This window comes from Cryptomeria japonica, chromosome 9 (assembly GCF_030272615.1).
Source record: "Cryptomeria japonica chromosome 9, Sugi_1.0, whole genome shotgun sequence".
In the NCBI taxonomy this organism is placed as follows: domain Eukaryota; kingdom Viridiplantae; phylum Streptophyta; class Pinopsida; order Cupressales; family Cupressaceae; genus Cryptomeria; species Cryptomeria japonica.
The window spans coordinates 84039092-84054431 of record NC_081413.1 but is presented as its reverse complement, the minus strand read 5'-3'; the positions used below and the strand labels follow the sequence as shown (position 1 = coordinate 84054431).

At 34.4% G+C, this 15340-nt stretch overlaps 1 protein-coding gene and 1 long non-coding RNA gene across 5 annotated transcripts; both read left to right on the top strand.

Moving 5' to 3' along the window:
* The first annotated feature begins 435 nt into the window (after positions 1 to 435).
* On the top strand, positions 436 to 11257 carry LOC131030215 (monooxygenase 2). 4 transcript variants are annotated; one of them, XM_057960937.2, is made up of 9 exons: positions 455 to 591; positions 671 to 817; positions 899 to 964; positions 8076 to 8157; positions 8259 to 8405; positions 8487 to 8552; positions 9488 to 9668; positions 9776 to 10004; positions 10414 to 11257. In XM_057960937.2, the coding sequence occupies exons 2-9, from the start codon at positions 748 to 750 to the stop codon at positions 10938 to 10940; spliced, it is 1368 nt and encodes a 455-aa protein (XP_057816920.2). In that variant the 5' UTR covers positions 455 to 591; positions 671 to 747; the 3' UTR covers positions 10941 to 11257. The 4 variants fall into 4 exon arrangements, with proteins under 4 accessions (XP_059067072.1, XP_057816920.2, XP_057816921.2 ...); XM_057960938.2 differs by having other exon boundaries at positions 458 to 591; positions 660 to 817; XM_057960939.2 differs by lacking the exons at positions 455 to 591; positions 671 to 817; positions 899 to 964 and adding an exon at positions 7012 to 7946.
* A 3138-nt stretch (positions 11258 to 14395) lies between these two features.
* Positions 14396 to 14889, top strand: LOC131858070 (uncharacterized). Its single transcript, XR_009358871.1, has 3 exons — positions 14396 to 14486; positions 14586 to 14733; positions 14829 to 14889. It is a non-coding gene; the product is annotated as an uncharacterized LOC131858070 (long non-coding RNA).
* Positions 14890 to 15340: the final 451 nt, after the last annotated feature.

Genomic DNA, 15340 nt, shown 5'->3' with positions numbered 1-15340 from the left:
ATTCTATGAGGTAAATTGTACTGACAAGTTGTAATGCTTGTGGGAGTTCAAATGTCTTTTGAATTGTTGAAAATCAATGGTCTAAAAGCAATTTTTGACCCCATGAGTGTTACAAATTGTTGGTACATTTTATCTCACAAAATACAAAGAGGGGTATTAGATTGTTTTAAATTAATGATATAAACTAAATAAAGTAGAGTCTACCCCTTAAACTTTCCACCTTCAAGCCTCTACTTTTCTATTAAAAACTAATTTTTTTTTAATAAAAAAATTTGAAATAGTAATTAATCCACTCTTATTATTTTTAAAAATATTTGCCAATATTTTCTACTTAAAAAAATGTTAATTAAATTATATTTTTTATTAAAAATAGAAAAGATTCGACAATAAAAATTATTATTAACTTTTAAAAAATTTAAATATTCACCAAGATTTTATAGTCTGTTAATTGAACCCTTAACATATCTGTGAAATCCAGTTGCAATTATTAGTAAAAGAGCGTACACGAAGACCTAGGATGGGCGAAGAACAAGATATTGTGATTGTAGGAGGAGGCGTTGCAGGGTTAGCCACTGCACTTGCTCTGCATAAGTAAGTACTGCTCCAATTTTTCATATTCTTCATTTAATCAAACGATTCAATTGCTCCTAGATTTGCAGTGCCTGTGTAGGGTAGGATTGAAGAGCCTGGTACTTGAGCGCGCTGATTGCCTTCGAACTGCTGGCGCTGCCTTCCTCATCTGGCCTAATGGCTGGAAAGCACTTGATGCCCTGGGTGTATCAGATGCCCTTCGCCCATTTTACTCTCAACTTGATGGGTAAATTAGCTTGACTGACTGTATCTTCTCTTTCATCTGAGGAGTAATGCAGAAATTCATTTCCATGATGTGGGTATGCAGCGTTCGGGGCTTTACGATTTGCACTGGAGTCTGCAAGAATGTCCGTCTGGATAGTGGAGGCAAAGGGTAAGGAAAGGGATCTTTATTTGAACAGGCAAATATGATCATGCTTCGATTTTTTCTCCCACTGTTAATTGAAAGAGTTGTAATTGATCATGCCATTGTATAACATGGAAATTTCATTTGATTTAACTTACTTAGGCCAAAAATATCTATAGGGTGTTTTGAGGATGCCAAGAGCTTGACTAGCCAGCAAGTTGTGCTCAATATACCTATTATTTATATAGGGAAGACCTCAGGTAAGCGTTGAAATGTTTACTTCCAGCTTAAAATCGCCATCCCAAAGAAGAGCTCCTGCTCGTATATTTACTTGTGGACTGATCTAAGAAAACATTTTGGCAAGAACAAAATGAATCTTTTCCTGTAAAATCAGATTCTCCCAATGTTTTGCTAGCAAGCTTTGGCCCTACTTGGGAGGTGGGGCTGAAAGTTTACTCCATAAGTTTAAGGATTTCATTGGATTTTTTTATAAAAATATGTAAGAAAAGCTTTGTGGAGACAGTGATGAGTGGCACAACTATAATTTCTCGGGCAGTGTTGCCATGGAGCCTTCTACAGCTACAGTGTCCAATGAAAAACAAGTTTCTACCCCTTTTATCTCTAATTTTTTAATTTTACTTTATGTATTTCTTTGTCATCTGGCAACTGAACTACTTAAGTAACCTCAGCTTGTGCTTTAGATTTCCAGCCCTTTGCTTGAGCACCCACAAGAGGCTTCCTTTTCGAAAGAGCTAGTAACATGGATGCTCTGTAACTAATAAGCAAGATTTTGGTTAATCCTGTCTCACATATCTAAACATTTTATGAAAACTATCATAGAGGATAAAGAAGAGCATCCAGAATAATAATCTTAAATTTTCTCAATAGCACCCACTAAAAAATTTAGTTAGACCCCTCCATCAGACTACAGCCTGAGGACGAACAAAAAGTTGGCTTTGAAATGAGATAAGGTGAAAAAATTCAAACTGCTCTTGTGTGTTCAGGGATTCAAGTATGGAACTGGAATCTCGGTGCATAGAAAGAATGACACTTTTGGAAACGCTAGCCAAGGAATTGCCTGAGCGGAGCATCAGATTCAACTCCAAAATCGTTTCCCTACACAGAGACACACTCTCTCCTTTCACCACACTAGAGCTTGCAGACGGAACATCCGTCACTGCAAAGGTAGAACTTCCTGGCCTTGCCCTATTTTCTTTATAACAAGATTTTCTCTCAGTTTTTCCAGAAGCTCTTTCTTAAAATATGGCTTCCTTACTCTGAAGTATGGATTACAGATTGTGATAGGATGCGATGGAGTGTACTCAGTGGTTGCAAGATGGATGGGTCTTCCACCGCCCAAATCAACTGGACGCATTGCCATTAGAGGCATGGTCACATATACAGAAGACCATCATTTAGAGAAGCTCATGTTACAAGTCTGGGGCAAAGGAGTAAAGGCTGGGTTTATCACTTGCACCGACAAAAAAGTTTACTGGTTTGTAACTAGGAGATCGCATCCACAAGGTACCAATGACAAGTTAAAACTCTTCAGTTAGAAATTTATTTCATTCTTTGTTGCTATTCAAGAACAGCTTACAATATGACCTTCAATTCAATTTTTTAGATGAAGAGATCTGTGGGGATGCTGAGAGGGTTCGACATGCAACTCTGGAGATGGTTCGAGATTTCCCCAAGCCCATTGCAGAACTAGTAAAGTTGAGCCCAGCAGAGACCATTAACATGGCAGATCTGAAGGTGAGATGGGTGTGGCCATGGGAGTGGGGAAGAGGGATGGAAAAGGGAAAGGGAAGCGTAACTATTATTGGAGACGCATTACACCCAATGGTGCCTGATCTCGGTCAGGGCGCCTGTATGGCTCTAGAGGACGCTGTCCATCTGAGCAGATGCTTAGAACAAGCCATCAAGTCTATAAACATGGCGGAATGGGGAGAAGCCCAGGAGAAAATTATAGAATCCTGTTTCAACAAATACCTACAAGAGAGGAGATGGCGAGTATCTGGTATTGAAAGTGTTGCATTTGTGATAGGATTTGTACAGGAGGGATCCTCAAGACTTGCACGTTTTCTTCGTGATTGGATTTTCTTCCCTTTGTTCTCTATGAGATATCTTTTGTTCTTTGTACACTCTTGATATTGAAGCCCTCTGACCATCTCTTCATTAAAATGAAGAATTTGTCCTACCACCTTTTACCTAATCCACGTTTGGTTTCTTTGCTCAAGACCTGGAAAAAGACGAGCTCCATGCTCCATCTTATGAAATGGGCCAAGAGAATCTCTTGCAAACTAGAAGACATGATCCATGAGTGGAGGCTTGATTATAAGCAGTTGCTTGCATAGTTTGTTATGATTTATCATTTTGAAGTTTCAAAGACGACTGATGTTCTTATTCGTAGATGTAAATATGAATGTCTTAGCTGTTGTATCTTACAATATCTTCTATTTGATTATGTATTTTATAATAGGCATTAGGTTCCAAAGTTCATGTATGTGATTTGAGCTTTTGGTTTTGATTGTGTGTTCTTTTTTATCAACGTTTCAAATCATACTTTATGATTCATTATCAAGATGATAAGCTAGGAAAGAAAATCTTAATATTTTCTTTGAAATTAAAAGTTAAGGTTGGTTGAAGGAAATTTATTTTGAAGTGTGATGGCAAAACTAGTATATTTATGTAATTTTTTATTTAGTTTTATGTTCCTGATTAAGAATCAAACAGATTTTGAGGGGACCCGAAGCCCATTAAAGTGGATTTTATGGGATTCAAAACCCAGAAATAGAATATTGCACATAGATACATCAAAGACAAACAACAACCATTCCACAACCAATCGTTAGCTAGTCACAAGAAACTAAGCATCAAAGCACAAGCTGATCCACATAAAAGACCAAAGCCAACAAGCAGGAAAACTTAGAAAAACATAGACAAGGGGTTTTGCAAGGATCCCGCAACCTGAAACATGGGTTTTTGCAAGGCTCCCATAACCTTAAGACCCAAAAAAACAAAACCTTACACACATAGAGCATCTGGGAAAATCGATTTTTGAAAGGCTTCCACAACAGTCGGAAAAATATCAGCATCTTCTCCTCCCAAGCATTGAGGACCAAGAAGAAGAGTTGCACTAAAGGGTTTTGACTGGTACCCACAACCATCTTAAGCGTTTTAACATGGCTCCCATAACCATAAGAAGAAGAATTGTAGAAGTCCCCATCCAACAAGTCCCTTCCACATGAGAAAAGCTTATTTAGTTTTATGTTTATTTGGGTGAAATATCTTTAATAAATATATATTGACAAGTGGTATGTTATTGTGATAGGTTTAACATACACAACAATCCCTATCTATCTCTATTTACTACCTCTTATATTCATTTCCACACATTTAACAAGTTAACCCTCATTATTACATCTCATTCATAATCATGTCAATACATTCATTCCTTGCCTCAAGATTGCCATTTTATTGCCCAGATTTATGTTTGTATTGTTCAAGATCAATCTCATGACACATGGGAATGAATCTCAAATTCAAAATTTAACTTTGTCAACCTTCTTGACTAGTCATTATGAGCCAACTTGCTATACATTTGTATGAGACATTGTTATGTCTTGGTATTTAAAGACATTTAATGTGGCATAAATTCACATTTAATTTTTTTTAAATTAAAAAAATAATCTAGAGCACATTTTAATTTTATGTGGGACAAAGAATCAAAATATACATCATCTACATGTAGGTCACCTTTACACTTGTGCATAATGTCTACATATATTTGCTCAAAGTCATCCTTGGCAAATTGATCTATGGATCAAACTTAGGAGAACCTAGCTATCCATCAAATTTCTTTAGGGTATTTATAATTACTATAGTCCTTACTAGCTCATAAGACATTAGAGGTCAAGGTGAATAAGTTTCAAAAGTTTATATTTTCTCAATTAAAATCTACACATCAAATATTGAATCTACAATAATCAAGAACAAATCTAGAATGCTCAAGATTCACCCTTAAAGTTTAATGTGCATGTTCAAATTTTGAGATAGTTAGTAAACTAAGAGAAATAAATTTCACCATCTTAGTGAATAATCCCACTACAATGTTAGTATAAATAAGAACCTAATTCCTCTCATTTAATTTTTACATTTATTACTTCATTTACCCCTTTAAAAATTAATCTAGATTACTCATGCTTAATTATTTAGATTTATTTGATTCTTTACATTGTTTATGAACCTAACTTTGCTTACATGACTTAAGGATTCCCCTTATTACTTAATTAATATCTATAAATTTAGACTAATATTTACCTCATTTTCATATTTGATTAGGGTTCACTTTTCTTTTCACTTTTATTCTTCATAGTTGTATTCTTATCATCGGGATTGAGCTCCATTAAGTGACATTGCTTTTACCCATCATACCATTCATTGTTAGCTTGTTTAAGGTTTAGTTTCATGTATGATTAGTGACTTATTTCTAATTTATATCAACTCTTATTACATTTTCATTAGATGTGATAAGCATTGAGATTTGGTGATTAGCATTATATAAAATATGAGGACACTACTATAATATACAAGACATCACTACCATTATGGGGTGTTTTAGTAAAGATAAGACTATAAAAGTATGGAAAGTTGATCAGGTATATGAGGTGGAATCTCGTATATGGTGAAGAAAATAGACCCAAGAAATAGTATATATAAATTCCAGGATATGGTTTAAGAATAGACACTAATGAGTACATTACATAGACAATATGATCACACAAGAAGAAAAAATAACAAGAGATATTTTTTCTCAACAACCCTTAACGTACTCAATAAGTCTTCTAAAAGAATACAAAGATGACTCTAGAAGAAAGAAGCTTCTAGTAATTTGAATATAAAATACAATAATATTCAACTAACCAAATATTCTAATTATTAAGAATATTAATTCTAATATACTAGCTAATCAAGTATTAAGTCTAATAAAGAGGCTACAAAGGAGTTAAGCCTTGAAGGAATGAGTCACTATTTTCTCCTTATGATGGGGAAATATTTCTCAACAAGATGATACCCACTCTTTTTCGGTTTAGTTTTATAATTGTAGAATTGATCTCCACATATGCAACTTCATGGACCAAATTTAAAAATTTGACCTTCTATTGTGTAACTTCAATTTGTGTGCTTGTGATCTTCTAAAAAAAAAGTTTTTGCCTCTCATATATGGGGTTGGTTGCATTTAAAGATATTGTTAAGAGTTTTTTGTGTTAGAATTTTAACTTAGTCAAATAGTAGAATTGATTTAATAAATTGAGAAAGTTTGAAGACAAGTCAAATAATCATGCAAAATGTCTAATCTATCCTTATCAATAGAAATAGATGTTGGTGCTAGCTGACAATTCACTGCTTGAAGGATGTTTTGAATATGTGATGAATGTATAGAGGGATCAATCTTGTATATGATTAAATGTGTAAAATGAATTAGGGTTTGAACTTTTATGCAATGTCCTATGAATTAGGGTTTGAACTTTTATGTAATGTCCTAGCCTACAAATTAAACGTTTTGTTCTCAATTTTGCAAGTAATGCCTAGTTAAAAGGGTTTAGCTTAGGTCCATAATAAAATTTGAGTTTTGAAAGTTTAGGGTCAAAACTACATCTACAATTCTAAAAGAAGTTCAAAATTCCATTGAAAATTCAGTCTAGATTGAAAAATGTAAAATTAGTAGATTAGAATGATATCCATAAGAGATGTGAAATGAAATTTAGTCAATGTTAAAATTCATAGCTTCAGGGATTAAGTGTGTAAATTCTTTTGCCCAATGTTTTGGATCAAACTCCATGATCCATCATCAGAAATAACAAAGTAGAACAAGAGAAACAAGAATAGAATTCTAATCTATGTTACCCCGAATTTCCGAGACGGAACCGGAAGACATTTTTTTTTTCCGAAGTAAAGAATGACAGGAGATGACTATATATACATTCATCATAGCAACATAATAACATTTATAAATCAGAATCTAGATTTTAAATCTAAAATTATTGAATCAATAAAATTGATTTTCCTTATATCTGGTAGATAATAGAAATACCATTAATGCCAACCAAATTAAAGTTGAAACAATGGAATGGATTTTGCTTGAATTGAACAAATCTAGGAATGGATTTTCCGTATATCCGATTAATGTCAACCAAATTAAAGAATTCAAATCTTGGAATGGATTTTCCGTTATCTGATTAATGTCAACCAAATTAAAGTTTAAACTCTTTCCTCAAGATTGTTGCTTTTGTCTAGTTGTGGAGTTTGTTCTAAGTGTTGAATGAAGGAGAGATTAGTGATTCATAAGTGATTAATTGATTTGTTTGGGACACAAAGTTGAGCATCTGGATTGGAGCATAGTTAAGAGAGGCATATAGATATTCTGTAAAATCCTTCACTGAAAATTTTTTACCAAAATTTATGTCTTCCCACTGGATAGTTTGTCAAATGGTTCGCAGGTAGATAAGAATGCAGCGTTTTCTGATCAGTAAGTTTATTTGAGGATGGGGTTTTCCAATTTTATCACATAGCATTTATCATTATGCCAGGAATTCATACATGAGACATTAAAATAACTATTGGAATTATATCCACTACAGATACCCTATATATTACAAAACAATCCTTTGTAGTTATGACAAAGATGCATATATTTATTACAAAACAGAGATACAGTGAATCAATTTCTGACATTATACATATAATAAATTAATAATTAATATGAACGAACAGAGAAATAAATTATGGTAATGATTTAACCCCGTAAATCTTATCGACAAATTCGGTGAAAAAATGTTTAAAAAGCTCTTTTCTTCATCATCCGCAAATATCCAACTACGTCATATTCACATTCAAATTCTTTTAGAACTTGTGATCTGTAGTGGAAGGAGTATTGATTCGATTCGAAGAATATAAACTACACATTTCACAATTCTGAAAATGCTCTCGTAAGTCTGCAGAGTGGGTAAGTAGATTTTTGTTTTGTGGTGTATATTTATTTTACATTTTATTTGCATTCTGTGGTAGCTTAATGGAAAGAGATTTCTGATAATGGTTGAACCCTGTAATGCATGTCAATTGCATCTCTTAAAAGAATCTTCCATGGAGAAATGCGAAGATATTGTGGTTGTAGGAGGGGGCGTTGCAGGGCTAGCCACTGCACTTGCTCTCCATAGGTAAATACTAAAGTAGTGGAACAATTTTTCAAATTCTCCATTTAATTAAACGATTCAATTGTTCAATTTTTCAAATCTCTAATCTCACAGCACCATTGTAGGGTGGGGTTGAGGAGCCTGGTACTTGAGCGTGCTGATTGCCTTCGAACTGCTGGCGCTGCCTTCATGATGTGGCCTAATGCCTGGAAAGCACTTGATGCTCTCGGCGTATCAGATTCCCTTCGCCCATTTTACTCTCAACTTGACGGGTGATTTATCTGAACTGACTATTTCTTCTCATTCACCCTAGGAGTGATATAGAAATTCATTCCCAAAATGTGGGTGTGCAGGATTCGGGGCTCTTCAATTTGCACCGGTGTCTGCAAGAATGTCCCCCTCAAAAGTGGAGGCAAAGGGTAAAGAAAAGGATGTTTACTTGAAACAAGTAAATCTGATTATTCTTTTATTTTTTTATCCAGCTGTTAATTGAAAGATTTGTAATTGATTATGCTCAGAGTAGATCTGGGAAAATTCATATGATTGACTTTAGTATGGAAGAAATCTTTATAGGGCATTTTAAGGATGCCAAAGAGCTTAAACAGCCAGCAAATTGTGCTCAATGTTTATTATTTAAATAGGGAAGATCCCAGGTAAACATTGGACTGTTTACTTTCAGCTTAAGGTTGCAAACCCATGAAGAACCATGCCCTTATAATTATTCATGGACTGATCTAGGAAAATATTTTGGCAAAAAAAATAAAATATTTTCATGTAAAATGGAGTCTCCCAATGTTTTGATAGCAGTATTTAGGCGCTGCTTGGGAGGTAGGGCTGAAAGTTTTTCTACCTGTTTAAGGATTCCATTGAATTCCTGAAAGAGTTTGACAAACTTTGTTGAGAGACTGATCTTATTGAGTTTCACACCCAGAATTTGTTAGCCAGTGTTTCTATGTTGTTTTTCAGCCCTTCTCTTGAGCACTTACTATAGGTTTCTCTCTCAAAGAGCTAATAACATGGATGCTTTGTAATTGATAGAGAAGATTCTGTTTAATCCTGTTTCACATTTCCAAACAGTTTATGGAGCCACTCATAGAGAATAAATAGGATGTAATGATCTCCTTGGAATGGAATCCTTATTTGCCCAATTATCTATGATTGCTCTGCAGCTCTCTAATAGACTGGTGAATGCAGAGAAATTTTCTTAAATTTTCCCACTAAAAAAATTAGTTGAATGCCTCCATAGGACTACAGTTTGAAAACGAACAAAAACAACCTCCTTTATAAAGAACCAGATGTTCGTTTTGAAAATGAGATTTTTTGTCAAAAATTCAAACTGCTCTTATGTATTCAGGGATTCAAGCATGAAACTGGAATCTCGGTGCATAGAGAGAATGGCACTTTTGGAAGCGCTAGCCAAGGAATTGCCTGTGGGGAGCATCAGATTCAACTCCAAAATCGTTTCCCTACACAGAGACACAATCTCTCCATTCACCACACTAGAGCTTGCAGATGGAAGATCCCTCACAGCAAAGGTAGGAACTATTATCTTTATAATAAGGAAATAAAGCTTTTCACTCAGATTTTCCAGAAGCTCTCTTACTTAAACTATAGCTTCCTTATTCTAAAATATGGGTTGCAGATTGTGATAGGATGCGATGGAGTATACTCAGTGATTGCGAGATGGATGGGCCTCCCACCGCCCAAAACAACCGGACGCATTGCCATTAGGGGCATGGTCACATATACAGAAGACCATCATTTCGAGAAGCTCATGTTACAAGTTTGGGGTAAAGGAGTGAAGGCAGGGTTTATCACTTGCACCGACAAAAAAGTCTACTGGTTTGTAACTAGGAGATCCCATCCACAAGGTACTAGGGGGTTTTGTTATGGTTTGAATTTTATTAGAACAACTCTGCTAATGATCAATTAAATTCATGAAGATTAATTTTCTATATACCCAACATGTTAATAATCCTCACTAAAAATACTATTGCATGCCCTATTCCAATTGTTTCATAGTTAGCTAGAACCTGACCTACTGAGAGCAAAAATTTTCAATTGGACAATTATTTCATTCTCATTTTCTATTTTATTCTAAGTAGCTCGGATCTTATCTTGAATTGACCATTATATTAAATGGAATAAGATCGATTATCTATACACTAGGTAGTAGTAAGGTACCAATGACAAGTTAAAAATCTTCAGTCAGAAACTTATTTCATTCTCTGCTATTTATCAAGATCAACTTGCAATCTAACCTCCACTTCGATTTTTTAGATGCAGAGATCTGTGGGGATGCTGAGAGGGTTATGCATGCAGCTCTGGAGATGGTTAGAGATTTCCCTGAGCCCATTGCAGAACTAATAAAGTCGAGCCCAGTGGAGACCATTAATATGGCAGATCTGAAGGTGAGGTGGGTTTGGCCATGGGAGTGGGGAAGAGGGGTGGAAAAGGGAAAGGGAAGCGTAACCATTGTTGGAGATGCATTGCACCCAATGATGCCTGATCTCGCTCAGGGCGCCTGTATGGCTCTAGAGGATGCTGTCCATCTGAGCAGATGCTTAGAACAAGTCATCAAATCTGTAAACATGGCGGATTGGGGAAAAGCCCAGGCGGAAAAGATAGAAACCTGTTTCAACAAATACCTACAAGAGAGGAGATGGCGAGTATCTGGTATTGTAAGTGTTGCATTTGTGATGGGATTTGTACAGGAGGGATCCTCAAGACTTGAGCGTTTTGTTCGTGATTGGATTTTCTTCCCTTTATTCTCTATGCGATATCTACTCTACTTTGTACACTCTTGACATTGGAGCCCTCTGCCCAACTCTTACCTGAAAAAAGTCGAGCTCCATGGTCCAGAAGAATCTACTACAAATTAGAAGACGTGATCCATGAGTGGAAGTTTTATAAGCAGTTGTTTGCATGGTTTGTTATGATTTAGCATTTTCAAGTTTCAAAGACGAATGATGTTCTTGTTCTTAGATGTAAATGTGAATGTCTTAGCTGTTGGAAGGAAATGGTATATCCTATATTTTCTTTCACATTAGTATTCTATAATATGTGATTTGAGTTTCTTATTTTTTTTCTCATCAATTCGAATCTCTCTATAATTTATCATCAAGATGAGCTAGAGAAAGAAAATCTTAATATTTACTTTTAAAATTAGAAGTTAAGGTTGTTGAAGGAAATTTATTTCCTTTCCGAAGTTAAATAAATGTAATGGTGAAACTAGTATATTTATGTAATTTTTTATTCAATTTTATGTTTAATTAGGTAGAATATCTTTAATAAGTGTATATTAACAAGTGGTATGTTATTGTGTTAGGTTTGACACATGACAATCCCTATCTATCGCCATTTACTACTACTTATATTCATTTCCACATATTTCATGAGTTAACCTTCATTTATTACATCTCATTCATACTCATGTCAATATATTCATTCCTTGCCTCAAGATTGTCATTTTCTTGTCTAAATTCATGTTTACATTGTTTGAGATCAATCCCATGATATAAGAGAATAAATCTCAAATTCAAAACTTAACTTTCTCATTTAATGTGCAAATTCAAATTTTGAGATAGTTATATTCATTGTTAGCCTCTTTAAGGCTTATTTTCATGTATGATTAGTGACTTATTTCTAATTTATATCAACTCTTATTTCATCTCCATTGGATGGGATAAGCTTTGAGATTTGGTGATGTGCACTATTTAAAATATGAGGACATTACTACCATTGTGGGGTGTCTTAGTAAAGATAAGACTATAAAAGTATGGGAAGTTGATTAGGAATATGAGGTAGAATTTGGAAATTAGTGAAGAAAATAGATTCAAGAAATATGATAGATAAATTCTAGGATATGGTTTAAAAATAGACACTAATGAGTACATTACATAACAATATGAACACACAAAAACAAAATAAATAACTAGAGATTTTGATTCAACAAGGGCAATCCCTTAACATATTCAATAAGCCTTCTAAAGGAATACAAAGATTAGTCTAGACGAAAGAAGCTTGTAGAAATTTGAATATAAAATATAAAAATAATCAAATAATTAAATATTCTAACTATTAAGAATATCATATTCTAATATACTAGCTAATCAAATATTAAGTCTAATAAAGAGGCTATGAAGGAGTTGAGCCTTATCAATTCGTCCTTTTTTAAATGAAAGTGCCCTTACTTTCTTCTTGCGATGGTAAATATTTATCAACAAGATGATACACACTCTTCTTTGGTTCAATTTCATAATCGCAAAATTGATCCTCACACATGCAACTTCAATAGACCAAATTTAAAATTTGACTTTCTATTGTGCAACTTCAACTTGTGCGCTCATAATCTTTAAAAAAAATGTTTGCCTCTAATATGTGGGCCTCATTGTACCTAAAGATATTGTTAGAGCTTTTTGTGTTAAATTTTTAAGTTAATCAAACATTAAAATTGATTTAATGATTTGAACAAGTTTAAAAACAAGTCAAGTAACAATGTAAAATGTCTAATCTATCCTTATGAATGGAAATAGGTGTTGATGCTAGTTGTCACTCAATTGGTTGACGGATGCTTTGATTATTTAATGAATATGTAAAAAGATCAATTGATTGGATATGATTAAATGTAAAAAATGAACTAGTTTTTGCAATACACTAACGTACAAATTAAACATTATAGAAAAATAAATAAATTAATATAAATCCAAAACAAACAAACAAACAAACAAATTATGGTAATGATAGTAACCATGTAAAATGTCTCCCTTTTTGCTGTCAAAGGTGCTTCTCAACGGGTCACCTGGCTTTTGACTGTTCTCTCTCCCATCGCAAAGGTGCTGCTACTTGGTGGAAAGATGCTATGGAAGACCACTTGACGATTAACGCTTCAGATTATGTTTTGGTTGATTCATCTCACGATGAGGTGCCCCTAACTGTTGATGAAGGCCTGGTTGATATTACTGTAGTGGCGGATCCTTCCCCCTTGGTTCTTGCACCTGTTGCTCCTGCTCCTCACCTTCACTCTACTCCTGATGCTTGTTCTCTTGTTGCTGCTCCGCTGCAACAGCCTGTTGCTGCTCTACATTGGCAGTTTGGCAGTGACCCTGCAGGGTCTTCCTCGCTTGACTCTTCTTTGAAAGTTCCTAATGATAGTGTTGCTTGGACGGTTGTTTGTCGTAGGAGGAAAGGAAAATCTAACCCCCTTTCCCAAGCCCCCCTGGTCAAGTTCTGGGTTTTTCTCCCCCCTCTTGATTTGGGTTGGGTTGTTGATGGTTTGATAGGTTAGTTTGGCCTGTCCGACTTTGCTTTTTAGGATTTGCTCCCTTGGTTGGTCTTTTTAATATTGATAGCCTTTGGCTTTGTAAAGGGTCAGCGCCCTCTTTAACATTGCTTTCTTTTTAATCAAAACAATGTAAAATGTCTAATCTACCTTTATCAATGGAAGTAGATGTTGATGCTAGTTGTCACTCAGTTGGTTGAAGGATGCTTTGTTTAATTGATTGGATATGATTAAATGTAAAGAATGAACTAGTTTTTGCAATGTACTAATGTACAAATTAAACATTATAGAAAAAATAAATTAATTAATATAAATCCAAAACAAACCAACAAATAAATTATGGTAATGATAGTAACAATGTAAAATGTTTAATCTATCTTTATGAATGGAAATAAATGTTTAAGCTAGTTGTCACTCAATTGGTTGAAGGATGCTTTGATTATTTAATGAGTATATAAAAAATCAATTAATTGGATATGATTAAATGTAAAAAAATGAACTAGTTTTAAATTATGGTAATGATAGTAACAATGTAAATGTCTAATCTATCCTTATGAATGGAAATAGGTGTTGATGCTAGTTGTCACTCAATTGGTTGAAGGATGGTTTGATTATTTAATGAATATATAAAAAGATCAATTAATTGGATATTGATTAAATGTCAAAAATGAACTAGTTTTTGCAAGGTACTAACGTACAAATTAGACATTATAGAAAAAATTAATTAATTAATATCCAAAACAAACAAATAATTAAATTATGGTAATGATATTAGCAATGTAAAATGTCTAATCTATTTTGATTATTTAATGAATATAAACTACACATTTCACAATTCTGAAAATGCTCTCGTAAGTCGGCAGAGTGGGTAAGTAGTTTTTTTGTTTTGTGCTGTATATTTATTTTACTTTATTAATCCATTCAGTGGAAAGAGATTTCTGAACCCTGTAATGAATATCAGTTGCATCTCTGAAAGGAATCTTCCATTAATACCATCAATGGAGAAATGCGAAGATATTGTGGTTGTAGGAGGGGGAGTTGCAGGGCTAGCCACTGCACTTGCTCTCCATAGGTAAGTACTAATAGTGTAACAATTTTTCAAATTCTCCATTTAATTAAACGATTCAATTGTTCAATTTTTCAAATCTCTAATCTCACAGCACCATTGTAGGGTGGGGTTGAGGAGCCTGGTACTTGAGCGTGCTGATTGCCTTCGAACTGCTGGCGCTGCCTTCATGATGTGGCCTAATGCCTGGAAAGCACTTGATGCTCTCAGCGTATCAGATTCCTTTTCGCCCATTTTACTCTCAACTTGACGGGTGATTTACCTGAACTGAATCATCCGAACTGACTGTATCTTCTCTTTCACCCGAGGAGTAATATAGAAATTCACTGCCAAAATGTTGGTGTGCAGGATTCGGGGCTCTTCAAATTGCATTGGTGTCTCCAAGAATGTCCCCCTGAAAAGTGTAGGCAAAGGGTAAGGATAATCAAGCGAATCTGATCATTCTTCTATTTTTTTATCTAATTGTTTTTATTAAGAAACAAACAGGTTTTTTTTGAAGAAACCCAAAACTCCCAATTTTTTTAATCCAATTGTTAATTGACAGATTTTTAATTGATTATGCAAATCATATGATTGACTTAGTATGGAAGAAATATTTATAGGGTATTTTAAGGATGCCAGAGAGCTTAAACAGTGCTCAATATGTGTATTATTTAAATAGGGAAGATCCCAGGTAAACTTTGGACTGTTTACTTTCACCTTAAGGTTGCCACTCCATGAAGAGTCATGCCCTTATATTTTATTCATGGACTGATCTAGGAAAATATTTTGGCAAGAACAAAACAAAGTTTTCCATGTAAAATTGGAGTCTCCCAATGTTTTGATAGCAGGATTTAGGGTTGCTTGGGAGTTGGGGCTGA